The sequence below is a fragment of the Uloborus diversus genome, chromosome 7 (genome assembly GCF_026930045.1).
Source record: "Uloborus diversus isolate 005 chromosome 7, Udiv.v.3.1, whole genome shotgun sequence".
Lineage (NCBI taxonomy): Eukaryota > Metazoa > Arthropoda > Arachnida > Araneae > Uloboridae > Uloborus > Uloborus diversus.
The window spans coordinates 126478564-126493930 of record NC_072737.1 but is presented as its reverse complement, the minus strand read 5'-3'; the positions used below and the strand labels follow the sequence as shown (position 1 = coordinate 126493930).

General features: G+C 33.6%; 1 protein-coding gene across 3 annotated transcripts in view; it reads right to left on the bottom strand.

The window, feature by feature from the left end:
- LOC129226475 (cAMP-dependent protein kinase regulatory subunit-like) overlaps positions 1-15367 on the bottom strand; it is a 181704-nt gene that overhangs the window by 11077 nt on the left and 155260 nt on the right. For all 3 annotated transcript variants that reach the window (XM_054861086.1, XM_054861087.1, XM_054861085.1), the window contains exons 4-8: positions 14940-15048; positions 11961-12059; positions 4253-4312; positions 3792-3852; positions 3589-3710 (exon numbers count right to left, since the gene is read on the bottom strand). In XM_054861086.1, coding sequence (XP_054717061.1) covers positions 3589-3710; positions 3792-3852; positions 4253-4312; positions 11961-12059; positions 14940-15048 — 451 coding nt within the window. The remainder of the gene's footprint in view (positions 1-3588; positions 3711-3791; positions 3853-4252; positions 4313-11960; positions 12060-14939; positions 15049-15367) is intronic.

Genomic DNA, 15367 nt, shown 5'->3' with positions numbered 1-15367 from the left:
TTGGGGAAAAAGAAACCTCTGGAAAAAAAGAATTTTTTTCGTATTTTGATATCTGGTAGTTAAATTGTTTGAATCAAACAGCGTTGCTTTAGCTTTGCTCAACTTTATGGATTTCGCATTATGTGGAATCTTTAGCTATGGAATTTGCATTAATGTTCTGCTTGAGTAACTAGTTGATCCGTGAAACAGGTAAAAATAAGGGGGACGAAGGATAATTCTTGGATAAATATATACAAAAATCATAGTTTAAATGTATATGCAGAAGCAGAGTAGTAAATGCGAGTAGAAAAAAAATATTTGGGTATTTCTTATCTCTCGGTCATGCGCTTGTATTTATGACTAGTGGCACCCGCACGATTTTGCCCATAGTTGGAAATTAAAAGGTCTTTTGGTTTCCTTGTATATTTACAAATAATGCATGATGAATTTCTCGCCAATTGGCTTGCCCACGTTATGATAACTTGGTAATTTAGTCGTCCACCTTATGATCATTTTGCTCGGGAAAATGCTCTTAAAATTGGAATAGAAAAAGAACAAAATCAAATTTTCGAAAAATCGCTTAAAAGCACTCTCATGCTGCAAACTAATTCTTCGCAAAATTTCATGAAAATCGGCCAAACGGTCTAGACTCTATAGGGTCTGGTGGGGTAAAGTGGTCATAAAATCGTAGATTTTCAACTTAGGTGGATATTAAATACAATAAATTCTTTAAACACTTCAACTTTTTTTTGTTGTTATTTTACATTGCATTATTAAAGAACACAATACATAGAATTTCAGGAAAAATTATATTCATTTAAGTAGTTTTATAACAGTTTGATTTCCTATGTATTTATGACCACTTTACCCCATGGGGTGGGGGAAAGTGGTCATAGTTAAAAATTGATGCAAAACCGTTATAAATTAACCGTAATATTTATATATTTCGGTTATTTTTATAGTTACAAGAATATGCACGAGTGTATGCAGGTATACATGATCATGTATACGTGATTACCTACAGTATACATGTCTACACGAGTATATACGCGTAAAAACGAACATCATATGCGTGTATGCACTTGTATCTGGAGTACATACATGAATACCTGAGTATATGCGTGTATAATAGACATATATACGCATATATAGGTAGACATACATATACGGGTATACACGAGTTATTTCGTGGATACATCCAGTTCGTGTTTGGTACATACCTACTGACGTACATACATATGGAAGTAACGAGTATACAAGTATGTTTACGTGTAAACACCATTATGTACCAGTTTAGACGTATATACATGTATATAAGTACATGTATGTATACACGGGTATATCCCCAAATACACATGTATGCTTACAGAGTGAATTCAAGCTCTGGGGCTAAAATCAAAGGGGTGTGAGAAGGGAGGATACGAAGCAAAGAATCATAATGAACTTATAGTCGCTGACGCGCTACATGCACAGTAAGCCAGAAACTGATGGATGCAAAACATACCACAAATTTGTTACACAAAGATGATTTTACTTGATCGGCTGGTGGCGAGATGGTTAGGCGCTGGCTTTGTATGTCTGTGGGGATGACGGTCGGTGGATTTTCGAGATGCAGAAAATCATCATGTCGTGTGATTATGCGGCATGTAAAAGATCCCTAGGGTATTCGTTTGGCTTAGAAATCCCTAAGCAAAATTAAAGTCCTAGTGCAATTTCACATCAAAGAGAGTCCAGGTGCCTCTCCCAGGTGGAAACTGGGCGTTAAAAAAAACTATAGTGACATGCATCAGCACCTTAATGGTGACACATGAAAGACTGATGCATTGTAGGGGAGCGCACTAGGTCTGGTTATGGCCCAGACGCCTCTTCAGGTGGGACTCTTATACATCCCCATTGGAAAAAAAAGATGATTTTAACCAACATTTTAGTTTTTAAGAAATATTTAGAGTAGATGTTAAAGTTACGGCCTGTAGTAGTTCTAATACACGCATCGCAACAAAGGCACAGCGGCTGATGAAAGTTTTTCAAAAGTCTCATTGTTGCAACAGAGTTCTTTGTGATTGCGACGCATGTATTACAGCAGCCGGCCCCAAATTTCATCAATCTCTTTAACACTTTCGAAGGCCTAAAATGTTGCGTAAAATTGTATTTGTGTAATAAATTTGTGACCTGTTTTGCATCCCTCAAGTTCTGACTTTGCGTGCATGTAGCGCGTCAGCGTTGTGTTTGTGACCATATGTTTCTTATGATTCTTGGTTGTTCTACTCCCTTCTTACATCTTTTAAGAATTTTCCCCAAGAGTTTAAACCCACCCTGTATACATGTATATCATATGCTTGTGTGTAAGTGTCTACTCGAGTTTTGAGTACGTATGCATATATACGTATCTACCTGAGTATATAAGTGTTCGTATATATACGAGTATAAGCGGGTATACACGTGTATAGTCGAACGTATATCTTTATAGACAAAAAATACTTGCAGATATCCATATACTACACGTTTATTGGTGCATTTATGTGAATACGTATATATACGTGCCTACACGAGTATATGCATATGCATACGCATACACTGGTATATTTAATCCTTTTTACTGTAAAAACAATACATATTAAGTGAAATTGATATTTCATTTATGTCTGCCTCATACTTAAAGATTGAGTGACGTTAGAAGGACAATGTTTGTTAAGCCTAATATTATGACCACTTTACCCCATCTTACTTAAATTGTTCTAAAAAATCAACCAAAATAGATTCAGCTAACTACTAATGAGTAAGAGTTCTTGAGACATGTAGGAAGCTTCCTGTGCAGTCAATCTGTTCATAATTCTAACAAACAAAATTTTCCAAGAAAGTTAAAAGAGGTGTTTAGATTTTGAAACTTTTCATATTCACACAAATTGTTTTATTTTACCAAATAAAATTTTGCCAGTTGTGAAATTTTGTATTCAAAATGTAGTTTCTAACTGCCCTATCGTAAAATAAAATTTTCACATTTATTCGAACATTTATTTCCAAGCTATAGACATTTATTTGACTTATGACCACTTTACCCCATTGACCACTTTCCCCCAGCAGACCCTACGTGTCACAGAGACCCTGACAGACAGAGAGATCCGGACAGAGAGATATCCAGACAGAGAGACTTTCAACTTTATTATTAGTAAAGATAAAGAAAGATAAAGATGACAAAAAAAAAAAAGGCAAAAATGGGAAGAAAAAAAAAAGTTGGGGAATTTTATAAGAAAATTTGTTTATTTGGGGAAAAAAATTTTGAATTTGGGGAATTTTGATAGAAAACATCGCTTTTTGGGGAAAAGTTGGAAGGGAATTGGGGAAATCTGGATTTGACCATCTGGCAACACTGTCATGTTGTTGTTGAGTCATGTTTCCCTTTTCATGAGACTTCTGCTGCCAATAATGTCATATCTCACTTATAATTAATTTTATTCTATTATTTTCTAAAATTCATTTTATTTTAGTTACAGAGAGAGAGAGAGAGAGAAACAGTTATGAACCTATTTTTTGAAAAAGATACTAAGATTCAAAGCAAGAAAACATGGCTAATAGAGGGGGGGGGGGAGGAATGCAATGAAAAACACTTACATCCTCTATTATGAAGAAATCATCCCCTGGTTGTCCTTGTTCAACTATGATATCACCGTCGTTAAATTGCATTGGTTCTAATGCATCAGCAACAGTTAACCTTTCCCAGTCATCAAGACTTTCTGAAGTTAAAAACCAAATTAAATAACCTCATCATTTTAGGTTTATGACAAGCAAAATATACATAAAATCTTAAAACTTACCTAACACAGACACTTTACTGAGGAATTCTTGGTACATTTTTCTTTTTCTGATTGTGCTTCCCTGTAAAAATTATAACATAAGAAGCTTGCATCAGATCATTAATAATGGAGAAATAAGTTCTAAAGCTCTTTTAATGAATTTCATTATAGAAAATTGGAAAATGATCGAAATTGGAATTATCTGTAGAATGGATTATCATTTGCATTAAGAAATGAAATTCCTGAACTACAGAGAAATTCTAGTAGTTGGAGTGTCTTTCTGTTAAATATGTATAAATCATTCATTATAAGAATGGTGTATCTCCTTGCAAATTATTTTGCTAAGCCTGCCTTTTGTCAGAACAAAAAGCTACATATCAGAACAAAAATATATAAATCCAAGCTACTAAGTCTGCAAAAAAAAAAAGGTTTAATTAAAATATTTTTTTTCAAAAATTTCAAGCACTTATACATTCACTTACCATTAAAATTCTTCTGTATGTGTCTCTGTCTATAGCCCATAATTTGCAATCTATTTTGGCCTAGGTAGAGGGGGAAAAATAACCTTAAGAATTAAAATTGCTTAGTTTCTCAACAGCATAAGGAAAATATTAAAACTAGAGACGTACCGAGTAGCACTTTGGCCGAGTACCGAGTACTCGGCCTTTTACTACTCGGCCGAGTACCGAGTTACCGAGTAACTCGGCCTTTCACTACTCGGCCGAGTTTCCCAGTACCAATTATGTTGAAAGAAGGACCACTGACACACACCGATGAATTTTGAACTTATTGAAATAGTAGTATAGACCTCCTTGTCCATATAATAGTTTTTAAACTAAATTCCTGCTGAAATTTAACTACAAAATTTTGCAAAAATAATATTTTTTAAATTAAAAATGAATAAATAAAAGGTATGACTTATCAAGTTGGAATTAAAACAAAATATTCAAATTTATTCATTATAGATCTAGTTCGCTAAACATAAATAATTTTTAAAAGCAAAAAAACAAATGTGCAGGAACACTGCAGACACGTTTTTCTGTGTTACAAGGATCGTCTTTTCAGTGCATAACATGTGAACTAAAGAATGTAAAGGCATACGACAAAAAATTCGACTTTTGCCGGATGCCTTTAAATCAACGAACTCACATTTTGTGCATTGAAAAAGAAATTCCTCGTAACGCCAAAACACGTGTCTGCAGTGATCCTGCACTGTGCTTCTAACGTTGTTTTATTTCCTTTTATTTTTAAAGCTAAGGTATTTTTATATATCTTATAACTAATTTTAGTTTGTAGCAAAAATTCCATATTTGCACAATTTTTAACAAAAAAGTTTTAACTTTCGAGACATTCGAACCAAGATTTATTCCATTGAAGTATTTCAAACTTCATTATTCTCAAAATTTAAATTTGAATTGTAAATGGTTGCAGAAAATTATATATGCTTGAGCTTTTTTGTTAATTTTAATATATTCAATTTTTTGCAACTACTCGGTATTGGCCGAGTATCTCATCAAAATTTGGCCGAGTACCGAGTACTCGGCATATTGGCCGAGTAGGCCGAGTACCGAGTAGTTACCGAGTACTCGGTACGTCTCTAATTAAAACATTTACAAAAAAACATGTTTTTACTTTTATTTAACACATTTAATGTCTTGAAAAATTTTAACTTTGAAACTCAGCATTTACTTTCAGCAGTATTTACCATTGTTATAGACAGGTGCATTTGAAATGTGATAATCGCTATAGGCAGGTTGAAAATACATTGGATAATTGTAAACTTTGCCCAGACAAAACAAAAATGGTTATAGACAATTTTGTCAAACACATGTACACATTGAATTTGAAAGCGATAGCTTTGTGAAAGGTAAATTAGCTAGCTAAAAATGGAACAACGTTTAAAAGCACAAAAAGGATAAAAAGTTTTTAAAAATGCAGACATGTTTCGGAGGCAATAGCCTCCTTCCTCAATGCGAAATGAACAAGTAGATGAATCAAGGTCAAGGGAGAGTTTAAATGCGTAACCGGAAAAACATTGACCAATCAGCTATCAAAATACATGTACACATGTTTCTCTCTAAAAGAACCATAATGTCTCTATTTAATGACTGTTTTCTCAACAAAAAAGGTCAAAAAACTTAAAGAAAACACAGTATTCCTTCCAAATTACAGTAATAAATATTACAGTAGTAAACAGTGCAGATAAAAGTTTTTCTTACACATATTAATATACAAAGATACCAGAAATGTATGTAATATGCAAGTTCTATACATGCAAATATATAAAAAAACATAGTGACAGTTTGAGACATGAGAAGCGGGAAGGGAAATGTTTTTCTGTAGAATTTATCCAAAAATTCCTTTTTAAGGACTACTTAAGAACGATTTTTTGTGACCCCTTGACTGTAGTCTTTCATTAGGTTCACGTTAAAACACGTCTTCTGTTGTCATAGTTAAACCATGTGACCGGATCGGTGCTTTAGGTTTTCCTAAACAAATGATCTGAAAGTACCGTACCTAGCAACATTTGTTTCTAGGCTCAAATCCATCTGAGTTTTGGCACCAATGGCAAGAATACTTTTTGTTTATTTGGCAAAACATTTTAAATTGCAAAGAATTGTTTTTGGTTTTTAAAGAGTGTTTAATCACTGTAGTTGAAGAACATGTTTATTTTACATCGGGAGGGGGGGAGTGATTTCCGTTTATTCTATTCTAAAAATTCTCAAATATTTGGAAAAAGACCAAAATTCTGTATAAATTAGGTTTTATTCTCCATTTAAATTATAAGGTATCATTTCAGAAGCCAATTTGTACCCGCCATCACAAAAAGGAACAGGTAATAAATTTTAAAAGTGTATCTATGTGTCTATTTGTGGCCATCGTAGTTCCTAAAGAGATGAACTGTCTTTGATAGTTTTTTTTCGTTCAAAAGGTGACTTGACCGAAAGTGTTCTTAGCTTGGCCTCTTTTTTGTGGAACTTTAATCACCGGAGATATTAATAAAAACCGACTCGGCGTTTTTCAGAATTATGGTAGTAAAAACTTAAAAATTGAAAGAACAAAGTTTACTGCGTTTGATATTTATTTGGAACTTCCAAGTTGTATACAGTTTGAGCTATAATCTTGTTCAGTAAATTTTAAATACAATTCAAAGACTTTATACGCGTGATTGGTAGTGATTTCATAATCGGAACATAAGGAGAAAAAGCTCAATGATTTAAAATTTCTATCCGCTGTCAGTTGATATTTGTTAAAGTGTTTTCGGACCCATGAAATCCATCTTAATATGAGGTCGGAATTATGGGACATTTTTTAGTCTAATATTAGTTTTTGTTATTGATTTGAGGTTTCTGTTCTTCTTTATTTTGGTTTTTCTCTGCACCCTTCAAAAAAAGTGAGAGCAAATTCTCTATTTACTGTTTGTAAAGGTGTTCCTGGCTATGTTATTCCACCGGGTGGAAAAAGTTGGGTGGAATAGGTCAACACAGCATTTATGCTGAAATAAAATGCAAAAAATTATTTCTAGCCTGTCCAGTAGCAGCTTTACACTCTTGCTCCTGTATCCTACATCTACCGAGCAAGCTAGAAATAATTTTTGAGATTCTATCCAAGCATTAATGCAGCGATGACCTGTGCCTTCCAACACTCCTTCAATTTTAACAGAGATTTCTTTGAAGAGTAAATTTTTTAACGACCCGGCACATCACTAATTCTTATCCTTTGAGTATGGCTAAAGGAGCAAACCATAGAATCTATGAAGACCTTTCAGGTATGCGAGAAAAAATAGTTGGTAAAACAACTGCTCAGTGGGTCAATCAAGTTGTAATAAATATACGCATTCTGACACCAAGCGGCTTAAAACATTTTCTTTTTACTGATTTCTTTTTAACACAATGGTTCAAACACTGGATGGTTTATTGAAATTTTTCAACTTTTCAATTTACAAAGTTTGAACAGAAACAACGTTTGTCGAGTCCTCTGGTAACTCTATATAATATTTAAAAGCAAATTAAGTTGATATTAATTTACATTAAGAGCAAACAATTGACAAAAAAGTAATCGTTCATGTAGAAATGCGATCTTTTCCAAAAATCACAATTGCAAAACTGAAACATTAATTTGTTTAGCACTCAGTTTGATTGCAAAACAAAAACCTGAAAACTGCAAAACCTTGTACTGTGACTAATTTCAGCGCCTAAAATTGCTGTCTCGGTTTTCCAATCACCAGATTATTCTGAGTGCTTTGGTACCATTACAAATATCTTTGGTCACATTAAAAATGGCAGTTTCTGTCGGAACAACGGCACATGGATAGTTTCTTTATACTCTCAGAAAAAAATGACACCTTTGGCGATTTTCTATGATTTCTTTCCTCATATTTGAACAGTATTGTTCTGCAGCTCAGGTCCCAAATTTAGTAGCGTTCTGCTTTTGCCCCCCCCCTCCCCCAAATATTGATTTTTTAAATAATTAATTTTCTTCTATTTACATCTGTTTTTTGAAAAATTAAGGTGACCATAAAAGTCTGAGGGTTTTAAGTTTGTTATAGTAGAATAATGTGTGGCTAAGGTTTACGAAATCCTGATTTTTTTAAAAAAATTTCACATATGTTACGAACGAAGAGAAATATATTTATGTCCCCACCTCTTTTTTGCAGGAGAATGGGTTCTAGAACCATATCTACTGCACATATTTAATTCCATGCTGTTAATTTCACTTTTATGACAAACCCATTAAATTAAACAAGAATCAGCTTTAGTGAGGAAATTCAAAAGATTTTATTGGTTCAGTGTTAAGCCTATGGGAGCGTAAGTTGATTTTATTAGTGAGCACACCTTGCTAAAAGTGATCAATATTTTTCAAAATATCCCGCAACATAATGGCTTTTGATGTGCAGAAAAACTTCAAACTTTTTTTCAAGCCAGGAATGTAAATGACAATGTTTAATGGGCCAGAAGCATTCTTTCCAAACAATAACCCAGGAATGAGGCAATAAGACCATTTAAAGAAAATTAACTTAATTACTGTAGAGAAATTAAAAAAAAAAAAAAGATGTATGAATCTAGTATGTATGAATTTTATTATCCTCTTTGCTTGAAGTTTTTTTACAAGTACTAAGTTATAATGAGCTAATTTTGCTGTTCCTTTGCGCTCATTGCAAGAGAGTTTGACTACAGTACATATTTACCGTAATTTTGGGTAGATAAGCCGCGGCTTATACGTGTTTTAAAGCTGAAATTTAACATCTGCGGCGTATCTTCCAGGGCGGCGTATCTGAAGAAATTTTCCCCCCACCCTTCTTAGTGTTTCTCATGTCCGCCTAATCGAGTGGCAATGTTAAAATTCATTAATAAACGCTAGTAGAGCTCTCAAATTGCACCATGAAACAGGTTTCTCATTAAATTTAATTTCTCACACCCTTAAACCTGCGTTAGTTTGCACCGATTTTACCGCTGTTGTTCTTTCCAGTGTTGCCAGATTCGTGATGGTAACAGACGTTTCACGAGGCTGAAAAATGGAGGAATCGCTAGCTTGTCTGAGTTAGAGTCCCTACAGTCTGATAATGTTTTAAAATGTCTCCATAATGATAAATTTAAAAAAAAAAAAAGAATCAATCGATAAAAGGTAAATTTTTTTTTGATGAACTGCTAAGTATAACACAATGATTTGAAAACTTCTCATCCAACCAAATGCAGATGTCATCTGTTTTTTGCGTAACCGTAGCATTTTCCGACTTTTTTTTTGTTACACGAAGTTAATTCCATTTCTATCCATCAACAAGTGCAGTTGCTTGTTACAGTTTCGTTCTAACTATAATAAATAATCACATCCATACATATGTATATATAAAGAAATATATATGGAGGGGGTGGGATGCCATGTTTTGATACTCTTCTGCGGCGTATACCATGGGGCGGCTTATCCGATGAACTTTCATTTTTAGTTAGTAAATTATTGCATGTGCGGCGCATACGATGGGGCGGCTTATCTACCCGAAATTACGGTATTCATAATTAGCTGCAATGCCCGGCTTTGCACGGTCTACCTCGAAAATAAAAGTTTTGTCAAGTGACACATGTCAAGACTTGCCAACTTTTCAAAACTGGCATCAGTAAAACTTTTTGCAAAGCATTTAATAAAACCAAGACAAATTAATTGACGTAATATAACATTAGATTATGCATGTGTAATACTACTATAAGAATATGATAAAATTTGTTATGTAATTGCAATACTTAAATAAAGCTAATCACTGCAATTTAAACATCAAACTGCATTTTAGTTTATGGAAAATATACGAAATCTTAATTAAATATGAAAATGAATATTCATATAATTTTGTCAATAGTAATCTTTTAGAAGTGTATAATAATAACCTGAAACAGTTTCCCTTCCTTGAAAAGATATTTACTTTTTCAACCTCTCAAAAGTCAAGTTGGGAGTAAACATTTTTTAGAAGCTCAAGTTCAATCAATAATGCATCAAATATTGAAACCACATCTAAATTTACTGTATTGTGCTAACTTTTATGAAACAAATGCTGATGCTAGATGATGCTTCAAATTAAAATTTTTTGTAAAGTATACTACTATTTACTTTTTACATGGTAAAAAGATGCATTTATATTTTCAAAATCAGCAACTTCAACATGTGAAGAAAATGCAGCTGAATTTAATGACGCAGCAGTGGCTTTTTTTTTTTTTGAATTCATTAAACTCTTCTCTTCTGCTTCCACATTTCTCAAATGGACCCCTCCAGTCGCATGGCGACCTACATCATTTCCGCAGAGAGAAATCGCTAAGCCATCCAAACAAATCTCGCAATACACACATTTCCTCTCTTTCTTATCAGACTTTTTAAATGCGGAAATTCAACAGCATATGACACCTTTTCCATTTGAAAATCATTTTTCTTCCTTTTTCCCAGAATCCATATGTACAACGAGATACAAAACAAACAAACACACGTCGTGTTTCAGAAAGCATTCTGCGTCCCTTTGTTCTTTACCCACGGATCGAAAAAAGCCCTGGAGTTGACCAATGAGCTTAAAGAAACAAAACTGGGAGTGGCTAGGGTTGCCAGATCTTTCCAGAGAGCAAGCGGATTGAAAGGAAACAGTTTCTTTCTGCCGCTAGCTAAGGGGGAAAAAAATTACCTATTGGGGGATTTTGAAACAATCTGGCAACACTGCAGTTGCATAAATGCTCAGAAGAAAAGACGAGACAAAATGGCCAGTTGTGTTTAGGAGGTAGTTGGGGGGGGGGACGGAATGCTTTATTTGGCTGATTTTTAAGCAAATCCGAGTTTTTAAAATTATTTTGGAGGATTTTTTTAAAAAATAAAGTTATGATTTGATTAAAAAAACAGTTCCCAAGCGAACCGTAGCTAAAAATGGTAAAAATCGGGAGTCTATTTGTAAGCCCGTAAAGTTTAAGTGACATCCGTAAATTTTATGGATAATCCGTAAAAGTTGGCAAGTCTGGCATGTTCAGCATGTCAGGCATCTATAGAAGAAAAAAAATACTACAAAATTTCCTGTCAAAACAATCATTCTCAAAGAAAGAAAACAGCAAATCAAAAGTTCCCGAAAAAATTAAACACAACCCTCTATAAATACAACTAAAATCCTAAAAAAAAAGAAAGATAAATCGCCAAATAAGAATCAAAAGGGGAATAATTTTACCTCGAAACAAAAATAAAATTTTATTTAGTCACTATTGAGAAAAAAAGAGAAAGAATGCTAATTTAAGAAGATATCGCACAAGCGATCATTTTCCGATTTAAAACTTCTGTTCCATTAGGATTTACAGTGCTTTTTTTCTGGTGATTTTACAGCTTTCTTTTTTGAAATTCGAAGGAAATGAATGGACTCTATGGCGTTTTTTTTGAGGGCTTTCGGATGGGACCTGAATCAAAGAAATCAGATAATTATTTCAGGTAGAAAAAGCCATTTAATACCATTTTCGGGCCCTAAAATTAAAATTCGAACGGTTCAGTACTTTTTTGGCATTTGAAAACCCCCCTACCTTCCTTCTCGGGTGCCCAAGTACTTCCTTGCTAAATTTGGTCTCGATTCGATGTAAACTGTGAATTTGTATAGGGAACATACATATATACACATATTCTTTCATTTATTTATATAGAATTTGGAAACTCTTGAAGGTACTTTAGTAAAATCATGAAACTTACTTTAACAGTCGCAGCTCTAGGAGTACCATAAATTAGAGCAAGTTCTCCAAAACTGCCTCCATCACCAATTGTAGTTACAACTTGTCCGTTCAGATAAACCTAAAATTTTTTTTTTGTTAAACCAAAACGTGAAACAGTTGTCAGTTTAAACACTGATACAATAGCATAGTGCATACTATGATTTCAATATGAATTCATAAAGTTCAAAAGGCCTACCAATTCAGAGTATTTTTATAAGTTATTTAACTAAAATAAACTCTACAAATTATACATAAAGTAATAATGCAAAAAAATCAGCAGCAGATTGATTTAGTATTTTCCAATACATGGGTGATACCTGTTATCCAGATTTGGAATGGTTTTAACTAGAAGAAACTGGTGTCTAAAATAAGGTTTCAAGTCATTTGAATCACCTTAACGGTGTTTTTTCTGCAATATTTTTTAGTCCAAAACAGATAAATACATAAATAAAAATACTTTATCAAAAACAAATAACTACTAATTTCTTAATTTGCATTGATACAGGTTCTAGAGCATTCTTTATACTATGCTGATCCTGATTTTCTTTAAGAAAAAAAACAAAAGCATTTGGAAGCTTTTTCTTTTTGGAGAGAGTTAAGGGGAGGTTTGCGAGTGGGATCATATACACATTTGTTTATTTCTGTTAGGTCTCTGTCCTTCAAAAGATAAATAGAAATAACTGACCCTCCCCTAAGCTTGGCCGGGAGGGCGCCGCACCCAACTTGCCATTTTATCGGTCTACGCTCTGATTGCCTTTTTGTTCCATGAACAGGCACCCTTTTGATTTAAGATTCTTACTAGGAAAAGGCAGGAAGCCGGTGTCCCCTTCCCTTGTTTTCCTACAATGTCTTTCTTTAAAGTGAAAATAGCGAATATCTGCCCCTCCCCCTCTACTCCCAACTTGGATTGCCATTGAGCTGACTATGAGAAAAGCATGCCTTCCATTATCAGTTACCACAAGGGATAAAAGTGGCCTGGGGGTCTGCATTGCCTTTTATTCAATAGTGGGGGAGGGGGGGGGCTATTTACACTAATTTCCAGGAAAGAATACTGGCTGTCATCCTTCCTCCTTATCGCTTCATGACAAGGGACGTTTTTATTTGTCCAATTGACATGTGTTTTAAGATAATTCTAACTCTTCTCTTCCAGCCAGATAAATGTTATAAGTTAGCCCTGCATTTATAATCTTTCATTCAAATTCAAGTTTTTAATAGTGCTTTTACATTTTGAATTAGAACAAAGCAGGTGCAGTAAAGCAGCACAAATCTATTAACCTAAAATCTGGTGACATCTTTTTCTTTTCTTTTTTTGCGCTGTAAATTTATTTTTTATTTCAGTCTATAATAGTGTAAATCGCGATTATTTGATGAAACAGTTGTTTTCATGCATAATTGGCAGATAATACGACCTGTTTTATTATTAAGCATTATATGCACGCCAAGCATTTTTGGGTCTAAAAATATGTTTGTATTTTTGCTCAATATACTTCATATTGTGTACTACTGAAAAAATAATAAGAAATATCGAAAACCGAAAGCAGATGCTAAAAGATTGCTGCAGATATACAGCAAAACGCTAATATTTCGTGTGACAAGTGGCATCAAAGAAACACAAAAATATAAAGAATTCAGCATGTAAAAGCAGAATGTGGATGATTTTGGACATTTTAATTGAAAACAAATGACTTAACTATTGAAAATAAATATCAAGTGCTTTCATATTGGTGTTGTTTATTGGTTTTTGTTTTCTTATGGTGGTGGTTACTATAAAGAGTTTACTTTTGGATTTAAAAGTTTGTTACAGCTAGTAACAGCTGAAAGAATTAGTTATCATATTTTTTTAAAAATGATTATAAGCTATTCAATTGTTTTAGGAAGTAATTCATGAATGTTTCGAAGTTTTTATTGTTGTGACAGTAAGACATTTTAGCCCAAGAATAACAGTATATATCCCAAGACTATATTCACTAATGCTTTGAAGCGATAACATGCCTTTTAGTTTCGAAAAAATGCCCTTTTCTCAAAAAAGTGCCCTTTTGTAAAAAAAACAGCACCCTGCCCCTTTTTAATACTGGGGGAAGCTTTGGGGGAAAAAAAAGCTGCATGGCAGCTGATATGAAAAGTGTTCGGGAGGGAGGAAGGCTAGAGGGGATAAATATTTTTCGCATTCCAATTTAAAGGTCCAGGAATTTAATTATTCTTAGTAGTGTCATGTGAATATAAGATGTGAGAATTATTCTTTAGTATTTAAAATTTAATTTTATGCACTTTCTAATTTATTTGTTTTTACTTTCTACACTTTCATACTGCAGTTCTATCATGATGTTGCAGCAAACTACATTTATTTATTGTTCATAAATGTATTCATCATGGTTTCTTATTGAAGGTATGCTTGGAAAAAAAAAATTCCGCCGATTAATCGCCACTATTTGGCCAATTAATCGGTGCATCCCTAGTTGGAGACCCTAAAACTCTAGAAGTAGGAGTTGGTGGGAATTGGTCATTTTCCCACCGATCCCATAGCCCAGGTAAAAAACATTTCGATTAAGAAACAGCCTTTGCATTGATCAAGGCGTTCCTTGAAATACCGAATCACGTGTCTGCAGTAATCTGAAATTTGTGCTTTTCGACGTTATTTCTTATTTTAGTCTATAGACTACCTCAAGTGTTAGTGACAATGGTTGCAGGGTCTCTCTGTTTCTGTTTTCAGGGTTCCCACTTTATAAATGTTTCTGATACATTTTTTTACACAAATTTACTTGAACTGTCAACAATAGTAAGAACTTTTTGAGGGCAGGAACATCCCGATAAGAACATTTCCAAGGAGAGGATCTGCCAATTTTTGGCAGAAAATTTGCCGTTTTTTAGCATTTGCGATGAATGGTGAATAAACTAGTCACTTAAGGCAGTTACTGCATACAAAAATTTTAATTGAAAAAGAAAAACAATATTAACATACGTCTACTTCTCCTTGATCAATTACATAAAAATTGTCCCCCTGATCTCCTTGCTGAATGATAACTTCACCAGCTGAATGTACCACAGGAAACATAGCATCAAAAATGTCACTGAAAAAAACAAGCAGAACTTATATAAGTATGAAAAGTTAACAAGTGAAACTAAGAAAAAAAAAATCAACAAACATTTCAGTGTTCTTTTATATCAACTGGCAAAGGGAAACTGACCAAAATTTCGAGAAGAATCATTTTCCAGTGGGCCAAAAAGTGAGTGTTTAGTACCATTATGCCAGGTGTAAGAAATGAACAAAATTATGAAAAGCGGGGCTTATAAGAAAACAAAGCACAGAAACTAGAGGTTTATTGTACTAATCCCATAACAGAAGTGTCTTAAACAAAACAAGTAACTGAGGTAAAATTCAGACAGCAC